This window comes from Schistocerca americana, chromosome X, assembly GCF_021461395.2.
Source record: "Schistocerca americana isolate TAMUIC-IGC-003095 chromosome X, iqSchAmer2.1, whole genome shotgun sequence".
In the NCBI taxonomy this organism is placed as follows: Eukaryota; Metazoa; Arthropoda; class Insecta; order Orthoptera; family Acrididae; genus Schistocerca; species Schistocerca americana.
The window spans coordinates 173,446,073-173,461,108 of NC_060130.1; the positions used below are offsets into that span (position 1 = coordinate 173,446,073).

Consider the following 15,036-nt stretch of genomic DNA (forward strand, 5'->3'; position numbering starts at 1 on the left):
TTACAAATAAAATCTTTGGTGTCAAGTGTGTGAGCGGAGTGGCGGGGTGGTATGCATGTGTGTGCGTGCGCCAGGTAGTGTTATGAACGTGCGTGTCTCGTGATGCAGACGTAATTTCAACTTTGTTTATTGGCGAGCCTGTGGATATTTATTGTAAATTTATCCTTCCTTCCAGTTTGTGTTTGTAAGTGTTGTCTGAAGCACCCTTTCGCCGTTGCCGCGATGGCGCTGCGAAAGGTTAAAGGAAATTTGGAACGAATGTTTGATAAGAATTTAACGGATTTGGTGAGAGGTATTAGAAACAACAAGGACAATGAGGTAAGAAGGCGTAGTAATTACGCAGTGAAGTTGACATGTTGTAGTATTTCTTGTTTACAGAGCTGTGAATGCCACATGACAGGTACACAAGTTGTCAAGTGACGTTTAGTGACAGCTCACTTGAGTGTACAAGCTTATGGTCATTACTGGTCTTAATGTTAAGCTGTTTTCAAACATAAATAGAAACTATATAGTTGGTTTTAGATGATCTTTTTAGTGTCAATCACCTAAATATCTGTAGATAACTTAAATGTGACCTGGATGAGGCCACAGTTCGACAGCTTGTCAGTCTCTCCCCCATTCCGTTGGTATTTGTCATTTATTATTACGTATCCTTACTGAGAAGTGCGAGAAAGAAGGTACTGCTTAATTTGATACTCTAGTTATGACTCGTCACTTGATTCATTAACAGAACATTTACGCACTTTTTGAAATTTTTTTAAATCTTTCCTCCTCCTGTGACGTTGCCCTCCAAAAATATTTAATAGATATTTGTTGTAATACCTCTTCCTACAGTTAACCTGTCAATATTTTAAACAACTGACTGTTTAAAATCATCTTTTTGAGTGGTACATTAATTCTCTGTACTTCCAGCCGTGAACTAAACTGTTTGTGTGGTGCACTTTACTTGATCTAGTCTTGCTCTAGAATCCTTGCTCTCTACCTCACCTCTGATGAAACAGTTTGGAAACTTGTCACAGTGAGCTTTGTATTAACCCATTTATTCCCCTCTCCCTTTGATTAAACATTCGGAGGAAGGCATTATAGGCAGAGAAGGTTCACAAGTTTGGGGAGATTGTATTTATGGCTATTGTAGAAAGGAAAACTAGGTTATGCATATCAACCAAAGCAGCACACAAGAGGAATGGGAACTTCATCCATGTTACATAATTAAGTATAACATATTTTTCAAAGCTTCATTGATGGCAGCAAAGCATAAGAACCATTTTTGTGATGCTGTTATATAATTTGTTGCTTATTTCTGTGTGGATCAAGGTCTATTCAATTTTTGAGCATATGACACTTACATAACACCTCAGTGTTATGTAGCATGTAATAAGAAACTATTTGAAACAGCGGAGAAGCATAGTTAAATTACTTGCTGTACCATTGCTTCAATAGCACAGTAAAATTTTCTGAATATACTGCCTGAGAACTCGCGTATTACGCATATTTGGTTTGGTGTGTGGTAGTGACCTCCTCCTTTTAATCGTCGTCGTGAGTTACTGAAGTATAGTGAAGGCCATGGTCTTGGTTAGGGTGGAATGTGACAGTTTTGTTGAGGTATAGTAAAGTCAACAAATGTGAAAATGAACTAAAGAGTTATGATAACTGACTGATCTGTAGTGTAGCCCAATCGCTAAATTTGTGCCATATTTAGTGCATAGTTTGTTATAAAACCTAAAACTGCAAGATTAATTCAGAAGAACCTGTATTGCAAATGAGACCAGTCTCTGACTTAGAATTTTGGTGCATTACATATGAACTGCAAAAAATACGGGAGGTGGCTATGTAATGCTTACAGACTTGCAGCAGGTTGGTTAATGAAGAATGTAGATAGATCTCCTTTTTTATCCTAAATGCACCTTCAATCAATCACAGATGGACAGAATTTAACAATCTCCATGTGCTAAATGAGTGGTTCAGAATAAAAGTCAGCTAATTGTTCTACTAAATTTTGAATTACTGTTGCAGGTCCCACTGTTTTGCATTGGCTAGTGTTTCTTTATTTCACACACTTGGCATTGTTGTGCAGTCATAATTTGTATATGGTCAGATTCAGTTATATAAGAATGAAACAGTTAGGCTATAGAAGTTTCTAGATTTTTATGTCTAAATAAAGCTCTTCAGTGTGACTTTCATCTTAATGCTAGTGGAAATTATTCAAATGCCTGGAGCTGGATTCAGCATTTTCTGTGGGATGTAGCAACTCGCCCAGCTATAATTAACTTTGTTAGCAGTTTATGCTGACACTTTACAATGGAATCTTAAGGTAGTTTGTGTCCTCTTCAGTGAAAATTGGCAGACAGAACAATTTCCATGACTTGTGCTAAGAGCAGGTTCGAGTCCCGGTCTGATATGAATTTTCATTGTCGTCATTCCATTCTACAGCTGATGGTAGTTCTTTTCCGCAACTATGAATTCATTTGAAAATCCTTAATACTGCAAAACCATACAGAGCTTGGCAAATCCAGTATTGGACACTTCACTTGACCTATTTTGCTAACGAAATCTGCAGTACCACAACACCCCCTTTTCAACCTGTGAAGGCTGGGAAAGGAGGAGTCTTTCTGGCAGGTACCAGTGCACGTGCATATTGCAGGATACAAAAGGATGGGTGTAATAGCAAAGGTGGTGTATCCTGATCCTCAGATACTTCAGTGTGCTATCCCTGCTACACACTATCGCCTCACTGTGGAAGTATAGACACATGCATCGATGGGAAAAAGTGGCTGGTAGTGACAGACATTAAGCTGCATCCAGCAAAGTCCACAATGTGGTCGTGGCATACCTCCTTCCAGCCACACAGGCAGGATGAGGTCCTCCTTAGTCATCTTCGCATAGGCCACAGCCTTATAATGCATGGCTTCTTGCTCCAACAAGAGGACTCTCCAGTGTGTGGTGCTTGTGGCGTACAAATCACTGTGTGCCTTATTTTACTAGACTGCATTTTATTTTGAGATCAGAGGGCAGTGGTAGATTTGCTATTCGATCTGCCCTCTGTTTTAAGTTTTATTCAAACGAATGTGATGAGAGTTCAACTTGTTTCCTAAAATTTAAAGGAGATGTTCTTAATGTGTTAAAAGGGAGACTGGCTCATCCATGTTTCTGGTAAGTGGCCAGCCAGTCACATTGCCCTGTTCCGTTATTTTAGCATCTCTTTTATTCACTTATGTTTTAGTCCCAGGTATAGCACCTTTCACTGTTTCTCTGTTGTCTTAAGACATGTGAGATAGCGATTGTGTGGGTCATCACGAGGGAGTGTGAGTGAGTGTCCTTTTGTTGGTTTCCTTCTCACTGTGTGACAATAATTTTAGCCCTACAACACCAAAACTCACACCTTTATCTAATATTGGAAACCTAACTTCATAAATGTAGATAAAAAAACTCATGATATCTACTCATCACAATCCAATGTAATTACTTTCAACCAAAAATTCACTAAAAAATGCAGTAACACCAATTTCAAAATGAAAGACAGTTATGCACGCGCACACACACACACACACACACACACACACACACACACACACACACACACACACACACACACACAACCAAACAAAAGTCATAAATTCCACCCATCCCCCAAACCACCACCTGTCCACCCACTAATACCCATTCTAAACACAGAAAGTGGTAAATGCCCATCCCCCTGGAGTGTCGGGACTCCCGGCAATGGCCATCCTACCAGGTGGCCTTTGCTGCGGCTGGGTGGCACCTGTGGGGAGGATCCCTGATCGACGTAGGCGACCCGTGGCTACCTCCTGCACCGTGAAGACCCACCTCAGTGTTGGTGTGGCACCCAATTGACAGTGACACATATTCTTCTGCGCTGTCATTCTTTGGCTGCCCTGCGACTTCATCTTCAGTTGCTGGACTCGTTATCATTGATTTTAGCAGACGACGCCTCTTTGGCTGATTTAGTTTTACGTTTCATCCGTGGGGGCGGGTTTTATCATTAGATATGAGTTTTAGCACATGTCCTTTGTCCCTCTGTGTCCTTCACCTTAGTGTTTTTAGAGTGGAGATTTTAATGTGTTGCGGCTTGGCTGGCTTTTCCTATTTATTTTCGTGGTCGGCCTGCCACTGTAATCTGCTTCCTTGTTTTACTCTCTTCTAACTGTTTCTTGCATCTCTCTGTTTTTCTTGTCGTCTTTTGTTCCTTTTGGTGTTTGTTGCCCTTCCTTAGTTCTTCTGGTCTTTCCTTTCTTTCCGTTTTGTGTTATATGTCTCACCTGTTTTATTCTTACACTTGGGTCATTGTTTTATTAGGCTCAAGGCACCGATGACCTCGTAGTTTGGTCCCTTCTCCCCTCTTTTAAACCAACCAACCAGTGTTCTAACCACTGTACCACCTGGCTTGATGTGTGGAAGATGAAAAGTATGCTTCTCTAAAGTCATGACATAGAAACACTAGATACACATTATACACTGATAAAGAACAGCCAAAGCACAGCATAGAACCATGCTGTGGGAAGAGTTGTAACCATCTATTGACCATGAAAACAGAGTCAATAGCAATTGTATTTGCCTTAATGAAAGAGTTGTCTGTTGTTTCAAACATTATATAGGGTTAATAGACATGCCAGTGTAGTATCAATGAACTGTTGGCTGAAATTAAGTGGGGTCATACTGTGGACACATTGGAGACTTAATGGTTCTTCAGAAGACTGCAATGTGTCAGTGCTGTAGTCAACAGTGCACAGAACTTTATGTTAATTGTTATGGTTTGGGTGGCAGCACTATACAGACTCAGATTTAGACTACTACATAACTGCTGATAGCATGATGATTGCAGCACACATTGGGGCCTGTATTGCACCAAAAATGTCAATTAGAGCCATTAGTAATCATCTTCTGTTAGCTGAACTATGAACAAAGGTTCCATATGGCAGTCTTCCTCTCACCTATCATGCAGCCCAACTCAATAGTGCAGTGAAAAATAGAACTAGAAGGAAAGGTGTGCAGTACTGAATTCTGAATGAAGAATAATGTAATACTGAGTGTAGTGTGAATAGGAGATTCTACACTGGAGCCAGTTATGGTCTCTTAAGAGTGTGGCATTGACTGTGAGATTTTCAGTTACTGAAATGTATCAAAGAATGACATACCAGGACTATCTCTGGATATAAGAATGTTGAGAACTATAGCCTCTGGTTGGGTTTTTGTTGAAGGGCAGAGCAGGATACATTCTGAACATCCAGTCCACTTCTGTCACTATTGGGTCATTAGATGTCAGTTCAACCAGAAAAATAACATATTCTCACATATTTGTCTCAGGTTTTAATGAAACATGACTTTTATTCACTCTATGGAGATGAGTAACCATACCAAAACTTTTCATCATTTTGATGGCTCGCAACAACACTTGATTGATAACCTTCTGAAAATAAATTGCCATTCTTTTATCATCCACTTGTGTGAAATTTGGAGACAAAATTGTATATTTATATTTTTGTATTTTATTTAGCGAAAAATGTCATAGTCATTACATCAAATATCACACAGGTGGAAAGGGATATTCACTAAATTTTTTTTGCAAAATATTTGAAAAGTGTGGGCTATCACTTGGGAAAATAAAATTAATGTTGTTTTTATTCCTTTGTTATTTTTGCAACTAATAAGACTTTGAATTTTTTCCCTTGAGAATCATAAAGAAACTGTTGAAATTTGAAGGACCCTGAATAATATACTTTTGACCAAACTGAAATTTTAAGTTATTAAACTTATAAAAGGAACAGACTCAGGCAACAGTATTTAAAAAAAGCTCAATTTAGTTAAAATTTATAACAGTAACATATTTTTTTCTGAATAGAGCATTACACTGCTGTGAAAATTGGTAAGTTCTTCCACTTTATGTTTTAGGATTTTCAGCAACAGTAATCATATGACGTATATGGGAACCAGGCAAATATCATATCATTCAAGCCAGTGGAATGGTGGCAAAATTCTTGAAGGACAGATAAATTGTATAGTAACATCATGTTGAGTTGTATTTTATTCAGTGATTATCCCAAAGTACCACTCACTGGAGTATTTACAAGCTACATATCTTGACTGGATCAAATTTTCTCCTGTAACAAAAATGCCGGTTTATACTTTAAATTATATTGCAAGGTGTGCTCCACATCAGTACTGATCATCCTTGTTTCCAAATTCCCTAAACAACCTAATGGTTTCAAGTTACGGAAACTTCTGATGTCAGAAAGTGTTTGAATTTCTGCAATACCAGAATGTTTATTTACAGACTCTTCAGAAATAAAATAAAACTTAACTTTGCTGATGTTATCATGACAAAACTGACACAAATATGATACAGATAGCCCCTCAGGTGGCTCACAACTCTTGAAAGAGTATGTGCATGGTGAGCATGGGAGCCACAGCTATTGCAGCTTCCTTTCTTTTGCTGCAATCTCCTATCTCACACTATTCTTACTTCTTTGTTGCTTATGGTGGCAGCCATTGATGTTGACCTGGTTATTTCCAAGGTTCTGCTTTATTTTGTTGATGACGTCATTCATTTCCCTTGCATCACTCTTCAGCTGAAGTAATTTCAGCACCCTTCTGGGTTTGACCCACATTTGTATCTGTAGTGTTGACTAACTGGGGAAAATGCCTTAAATAGCATCTACTTCCTACATTGTTGATGACCCTCTGTGCACGATAACTGCGTAGACTCAATATATGCTCTTAAAAGCCAACCCAATAGCTAACCTGATTTAGTGGGTTTGTTATGAACTCTTTCTGTAGAGCCCCCTGAGGAGTAGATGCCCATCTTCCCAAGGAATATATGCCATCTTTATGGGATATTAGGACTCGTGGCAGTGGCTGTTGTCAGATGACCTTTGCAGCCGCTGGGTGGCAGCTGTGGGAAGAGCCCTTTAGCGGAGTGGGTAGCATCGTGGTGGGCATTTTGCACATGAGAGGTATTAAATTTAACCGGTACAATGTAGATTCTGATTTGGCTGTTCCAATAGATGGGTCTAGATATTTCAGCATGGTTAGTTACAGTCCTACTGCTGTCCCTATCCTGGGTACTCCATGGGAAGAGGGACAAGCCAGACGACAGGGAGTGAAACTGTTTACTCACTACCTGGTCTGTACTAGGACAGACGGAGGTACCCCCAATCACCACCACCACAATTTTTTCGAAACCACTGCCCTCCAACCACCTTCTAAACCACTGCCCTCCGCTCCTGTGGTTCCTGCAACATCATCTGCGGGAACTGCTTCCCACACCCGGAGAAGCAACTACCTCCTCCAGCATCTACCAGGGACAGGGTTGTCTCTCAGGATCCCTCTCCCTAGACACCCAGAGAGACCCAACATCAGCCATTGTCTGAATGAGCTATGGCCTGGGTGTCAAAGGGCTGCCCACTCATCTGTCCCATGCCTACAGTGGATATGCCCTCCCAAGAAACTCTGCCACCAAAAGTTGCAAAACAGGAGGTAGAGGTGAATCATCAACAGAAGGCTACTCCTATGACTCTGACACACCAGATCCCCCATGCTGTCAGATTCTGAGCCAGTGTTCACTGACATTGTCCCGCCTGCACCTGTGGCAAGAAGTGGTCATGGGGCATGACTGCTTCTCCTGGCCATTTCATGCCTACTCAGTACACCCTCACTGTAATGATCGAATGGAACTGTTATGGATACTCTTGTTGCCTGCCAGAACTGCAACAACTAATTTCCCTTATTCTGCAGTCTGTATCACCCTCCAAGAAACTCACTTCACTGAAGGCCATTCCCTAGTGCTTTGTGGTTACTGTGCATTCTGTCAGAATTGTACTTGCCCCCAGCAGAGCAACTGGAGCAGTCTGCACATTGGTTCATGCAGATGTTATCAGGGAGTGTTGTGTTCTTCTGTACAATCTGTTGGTCACAGTTAGTTGATTAACAAACACACAATTAATTAATGGAACTCTTTATTTGGTAATTAATATGTAACACTGACCTTTCATAGCTCTCCTATCCACTGTGACTGAAATTAACAGTTGTGGTTGTCACTAGAACAAGAGAAGCAGCTGGAAACACTCTGTTGGGAGAGATAGCTCTTGAACCCTGCATGTTGTAAGTGCAGCAACTACTAACTCTTGGCCACAGGACACGACTCAATACTCAGTATACTTTAATCTGACATAAGCTCAGCTGAGATACGATACTGTGTGAAGAGTTTGACAGAGCACTGAAAGACCTGAGTCGAAACAAGGCCCCCGGAGTAGACAATATTCCATTGGAACTACTGACGGCCGTGGGAGAGCCAGTCCTGACAAAACTCTACCATCTGGTGAGCAAGATGTATGAAACAGGCGAAATACCCTCAGACTTCAAGAAGAATATAATAATTCCAATCCCAAAGAAAGCAGGTGTTGACAGATGTGAAAATTACCGAACTATCAGCTTAATAAGTCACAGCTGCAAAATACTAACACGAATTCTTTACAGGCGAATGGAAGAACTAGTAGAAGCCAACCTCGGGGAAGATGAGTTTGGATTCCGTAGGAACACTGGAACACGTGAGGCAATACTGACCTTACGACTTATCTTAGAAGAAAGATTAAGGAAAGGCAAACCTACGTTTCTAGCATTTGTAGACTTAGAGAAAGCTTTTGGCAATGTTGACTGGAATACTCTCTTTCAAATTCTAAAGGTGGCAGGGGTAAAATACAGGGAGCGAAAGGCTATTTACAATTTGTACAGAAACCAGATGGCAGTTGTAAGAGTCGAGGGACATGAAAGGGAAGCAGTGGTTGGGAAGGGAGTAAGACAGGGTTGTAGCCTCTCCCCGATGTTGTTCAATCTGTATATTGAGCATGCAGTAAAGGAAACAAAAGAAAAATTCGGAGTAGGTATTAAAATTCATGGAGAAGAAATAAAAACTTTGAGGTTCGCCGATGACATTGTAATTCTGTCAGAGACAGCAAAGGACTTGGAAGAGCAGTTGAATGGAATGGACAATGTCTTGAAAGGAGGATATAAGATGAACATCAACAAAAGCAAAACAAGGATAATGGAATGTAGTCTAATTAAGTCGGATGATGCTGAGCGAATTAGATTAGGAAATGAGGCACTTAAAGTAGTAAGGGAGTTTTGCTATTTGGGGAGCAAAATAACTGATGATGGTCGAAGTAGAGAGGATATAAAATGTAGGCTGGCAATGGCAAGGAAAGCGTTTCTGAAGAAGAGAAATTTGTTAACATCCAGTATTGATTTAAGTGTCAGGAAGTATTTTCTGAAAGTATTCGCATGGAGTGTAGCCATGTATGGAAGTGAAACATGGACGATAAATAGTTTGGACAAGAAGAGAATAGAAGCTTTCGAAATGTGGTGCTACAGATGAATGCTGAAGGTTAGATGGGTAGATCACATAACTAATGAGGAAGTATTGAATAGGATTGGGGAGAAGAGAAGTTTGTGGCACAACTTGACCAGAAGAAGGGATCGGTTGATAGGACATGTTCTGAGGCATCAAGGGATCACCAATTTAGTATTGGAGGGCAGCGTGGAGGGTAAAAATCGTAGAGGTAGACCAAGAGATGAATACACTAAGCAGATTCAGAAGGATGTAGGTTGCAGTAGGTACTGGGAAATGAAAAAGCTTGCACAGGATAGAGTAGCATGGAGAGCTGCATCAAACCAGTCTCAGGACTGAAGACCACAACAACAACAACAACAAGCTCAGCTGACTGAGATCTCCATGACTTCGATCACTGGAACCAGAAATGGAATCCCTTACTTGTTCCATGCGCTCGTATTTCATAATTGCTAAATGGCGGTGGTGCCTCGCAACTTCGGGAAACACGGCTCAAGCCGCCTCTGGACTGGCACCACAGGTGACACTGCATGTAAGTGCAGCATCTTTGCTGTGGTCGACTGCTGGTGTGAAGTTATTGATGATCGACATCATCTCGCGCCTACCCCCCAAACATCTGCACAGGCGTAGTGTATGGGAGTGGAGCACGATGGTGGGGAGGAGGATGGAATGTTGATGCAGTTGTAAGGGCAGGAGCCGAGACTGTTGTCGGTGTTGACCACCCATCCCTACCCCAGTGTTCTACTTGTGTGTGGCCAGAAGTGCCAATTTGAAAACCAGCCACAGGGTGCACACTGGCATCTGTAGGTGCAGACGTGGATACAGATGGGGCACTGAAGATGACGACAGGAACTTCTTGGATGACTGGAAATGATTCCTCCATAGGCTGCGGTACTGGCTGCCACCAGCACAGCAGGGACACTGTAGATGGCTCCAAGTCCACGTCCATCGTCATCCCCGATGTTGGAGACAGCCACCCTGCAGTAGGTTACAGTTGTGTGTGTAACAGCGACTACTGTAGGCACTTTTGATGAACTGGGTCAGTGGACATAGTGTCAGCAGTATCACAGGAAGCAACAGGCCAAAGCTGCTTTTGATGCTACCATTGCAGTCCTGTTGGATTCTGGATGGTGGAAGTGGACCGTGAATGCCTATTAGCAGCTAGCAACTACTCCACATTCACATCTTGCTAGATGTGGATGGTAGGGCATAGATCCTTTGATGTGGACACCCAAAGTGGAGAAATGTACTATGGCGACCACCATGGAGTAGTTCTGTAGTGGACTTGCCATCCCTCAGCAGGGAGTGGTAATCCGATAAAAGCACTGAGGGTCTGATCCCATGAGGTGGTGGCCTATAACTTGTCCGTCTGAACCTTGAACGTTCCACCTCTCCATTGGACTGGGGATGGGAGGGTACCATGAGGATATGATGTATTCTGTTGTCATTGCAAAACTGTTCAATCCTTTGCGATGTGGGCTATGACTCATTATCAGACAGGATGACTTCCACCAGCCCTTCAATACAGAGTAACTGAAGTCAGTGGCCGACACAGTACTTGCAGATATAGTGGAGGTCATGGGGAGGATGGAGGGGAACTTGCTGTAAGTGTCCACCACCAATAAACATCTGGTATTCCAAAATGTACTAGCAAAGTCAATATTTAACTACTGCCATGGTCCAGCAGGGTGTAACCAATCAAATTAATTTCTGAGGGGGAGCATCCTGATGCTCTGCCCATTTGGCATACTCTGGAGTCATTGCCTCTATCTGAGAGTACATCCCTGGCCACAATGGTGCTTAGTAACTGTTTGGTCTGGATGACACCCCAGTGACCTTGGTGTAACAGATTGAGTACTTCCCACTGGAGGGATTGAGGAACCAATACGTGGGCATTGGCACTTTCAGTATGAAGTAGGACGCTGCCCAGCTGCACTGAGGTAGCCTGACAGTGCACAAAGTAGCAGTGGTCCAAAGGGGGATGGATTTCTTTATTGCTAAGAGGCCACCCACAGTGAATGAAGTCTAGAATTACACTCAAAGCTGGGTCTGATGCTGTTTCACTCACCACTATGTGAAAAGTCAGGTAATTTTTCCAACATTTATATCTCCAGAGAGTTGATATGGAAGTGGGAGGCCTCTGACAAATCGAACTTGGAACAAGAGCCCACTGGTAGCTGTGACAATAGGTCAGCATTGGAATGCTTAATGGTTGGCCGATACGTCAATTCATATTGGTAATTAGAGAACAGTATGTCCCACCGCTGTAGCTTCTGTCAGAGTTGGAACAGACTGGGAGCAACCAAACAAGGCCTGTAGTTTGTAATCAAATAAAAATGGCATCTGAATGAACACTGATAGAACTAAATAACCCCGTAAATGTTAGCGATAACTTTATGCAATGTCTTTGACGCAAAAGGAATCAGGTTGTCTGTGTAACCCACACGGTGTGACAGCACGGCAGTTCACCACAAGAATGACAGGTTTGGAGGGACTGAAGTGTACAAGACACCAGTTACTTAATAGAGCATCTTTTATGCACTGAAAAGCATGAAAAGCAGTCTGGTAATCACTGGACCAAACAAAAGGAACATATTAAACGAATGTAATATGTTAATTTCCCCATGACTGCTTTTCAATTCCACTGCATTTGTGGGGGCAGGCAAGTGTCAAATGGCATACAAGTGGGACTGAAATGGATGAATGCCATGCACGTTAATCCCATGATCCAGATACTGTATTTCTGATTTAAAACAGAAACACTTACACTTTAAACTTGCCTGTGATAACACTTTGAACAATGCTTTCTGGTTCTGCAAATGTTCAGTTGCCATGCAGCCCTTGATGACTGTCATCCAAATAATTAGTCAGGATGGCAGCTGCGAAGTTAGAACATCTCTGAAAAATTGGTAGAGCTGATGCACTATTGAACAGTAATTACTGAAACTGAACGAGATAGGTATTGATCACAAAAATCTTTTTGGGCACCTTATCCAGAGACAGTTGCAGATCTGTGGATTGATGGTAGCATATATATATATATATATCTCTGAACCTGTAAAAAGTTTGACTGTGCATTGTCTTTCATAGTAACATGGGTCTCAAACCCAGATGCTTTCCCTAAGTCACCATCAAACAAGGAACTGTACTTTCCACAAAATGGATTGACGCTTGCATGTGACACAGCCGAATTCACTTACAACAAATTCCCTTGAATTGACAACCCAAATAAATCAAAACTGTCCATTCACAAAATATTTGGACTATCTCAGGAACAGAGGACATGAAAGGGAACTGTTTTTGTAGTACCAGGAAAAGTAGCAGGTGAGCTACACACACTTAAAACAGGAATATTCTGTCCATTAAATGTTGATAGTGTGACACTTGGCTGCTGGAGCTGGGTCTACATGAAGGTTCATACGTGGCACATTTGAGCAACGTAACAGTCAGCCCAGTGTCTGATTGAAACTTTACATTCCTGTTCACTGCACGCAATTGTACAAGCAACTCTTTAGATTGCTGGTTGATCACTGAAGACTTTTTGTTCTAGCAATCAAGTTCAGCTATCGACTTGTTCATGTGCACAGGCATGGCAGAAACAACATACATGTCCTGCAGATCAGAGTCTGGCGTCAACTTTGGCAACTGACTGGCACTAAATTGTTGAAGACATTGCTTGGATGTGGCCCTGCTTGCCACAAGTGAAACACTGTGCTCTGTCATGTGCATAAAACACAATGGATGGCGGAATTTATTACCATGAGACTAAAACAGGCTATGCCTGTTCTGTATGGGGCAGAGCAGATGGCATGGTTGTGTAAACCCCCCCCTCAAAAGTTGCTCGCTCTTTACCACAGAAGTAGCCGGCACTTGCATGTGAAGTTCGGTAATGTAGACAACAGAGTTTTCACATCCGTGTTCATAAGGTTCAGAATAGAAGCTTGAACACGAGAGTCTGAAACAAGTGGTAGCATCTCTAAGCATAACTTTACTGTAACTTAAACCACAGTAGCACTTGAACTGATACAGTCTTGTTAATCCACACAGTTCTTTGACTACCCAGTCATCGTCATGCTCAAAAAATCTTGAAACTTAGGCCTTTGAGCCACTTGCTGCACTGGTTGAGTGTGAACAGGTGGGAGCAGTGGCAGTGGCGGCGGTGATTGTAACATGCCTTGAAGTGTTTGTAATAGCTGGTCCTTGTAACTGTACAATTTGATTTGATGACGGGTCTGGCACTGGAGTATGGACAGATATGATTAGCACTCTTACTGGACTAATACACAAATACAAAGCTGAAAAAGACAACAAATTAGTACATTATGCTGTGGTGAACAAAGAGGACATCCATATTAGTCACCACTGTTGTATTCTCCTTTTGTACATATGGTTGGCCACGGAGAACTGACAACTGATTAACACATGGTCAATGAACACAACTCTTCATTTAGTAATGGTAGAACACTTTTATAGCACTTGTGTCTGCTGTGACTGAAGTTAAAAAGTGTGGGAATAAAAACACACACTCACAGTCGTCCCCCCCAGGGGATCCACAACTCTTTTGTGGATACGTGCGTTGTGAGCCGGGACCCCGAGCTAATGTGGCCTTCCTTCCTTTCCGGGCTGCATACCTTCCCTTTCCGCATCCTTCCCCATCCCCCATCTTCGCCCCCCCCCCCCCCCCCCCCCCCAACCTCTGGCTCTTTCCTTCGCTTTCTCCCCCTCTGGGAGTATGGTTTGTGCCTACGTCCGGAGACGGACGCTTGTAAATGTACCGCATTCTTCGCCTTCCTTGCTTGTATGTCTTCATCCTTCCCTTGTCCTTCTCTTTTCCTTACCTCTTCTCTTTACCCTTTTCTCCAGTGCGGCGTTTGAGACCTCTCTTCTTTCCTTTCCCTTTCTCTTTCTTCCTCCCTGTGCGTGTCTGAAGGCCGACCCACGCACTTCAATGCGTAGCCAGTGACGGGGTAACGCGTAATTCCCCGCCCCGGGTAGACAGGTAGGACACGTACGTACCCCCTGGTAACGGCCAGGCCCAGGGAGGGGTGATTACCCGAGCTGATACCTTCCGAAAGTGCCGATTGGTCCCTCCGTCCGTTTGTCGGGAGGTGTGACCTGGGGTGTGAACAATCACCTAAGGCGGGAGTGCCCTCAGAGAGGGCCCCCACAAGGGAGGAGTGCGCCATCGGAGACGCCGGTAATCATGGGGGATTCTTCCGCAATGGTTTCCTCACCTTCCACTATGTCTGCTCACAAACGTAAGTTCACTGAGTCTCAGCCACAGTCAGTTCTTCCATCGTTTCCACAATTCCTTGTTGTTTCTCGGTCTGACGAAGGTCACGACTTCTCCACAGTCAACCCTTTCATTATTCAGAAAGGTGTCGACGCAATTGCAGGTCCTGTAAAGTCTTGTTCCAGATTACGGAATGGCACCCTGTTGTTAGAAACAGTCAGTGCCCTCCAGGCACAAAAATTGCTGCGTACCTCACTACTACACACCTTCCCTGTCCGGGTGGAACCGCACCGTACTTTAAATTCCTCACATGGAGTCGTTTATACATGCTCCCTCGATGGATTGTCTGACGAAGAAATTCAGCACTACCTGTCTGACCAGGGCGTCACGGCTGTTCATCGGGTTATGAAAAGGGTTGACTCGAACATCATTCCAACCCGCACTG

At 42.8% G+C, this 15,036-nt stretch overlaps 1 protein-coding gene across 2 annotated transcripts in view; it reads left to right on the top strand.

Annotated features, from left to right (window-relative positions):
* Positions 1 to 20: 20 nt before the first annotated feature.
* The window catches only part of LOC124555271 (AP-3 complex subunit delta-1), a 269,894-nt gene continuing 254,878 nt past the window's right edge, over positions 21 to 15,036 (top strand). Inside the window, exons 1-2 of one of the 2 annotated variants that reach the window (XM_047129141.1) lie at positions 21 to 88; positions 176 to 318. In XM_047129141.1, the coding sequence (XP_046985097.1) occupies positions 223 to 318 (96 nt within the window). In that variant the 5' untranslated portion in view covers positions 21 to 88; positions 176 to 222. The remainder of the gene's footprint in view (positions 89 to 175; positions 319 to 15,036) is intronic. The other variant, XM_047129140.1, reaches the window with a different exon arrangement.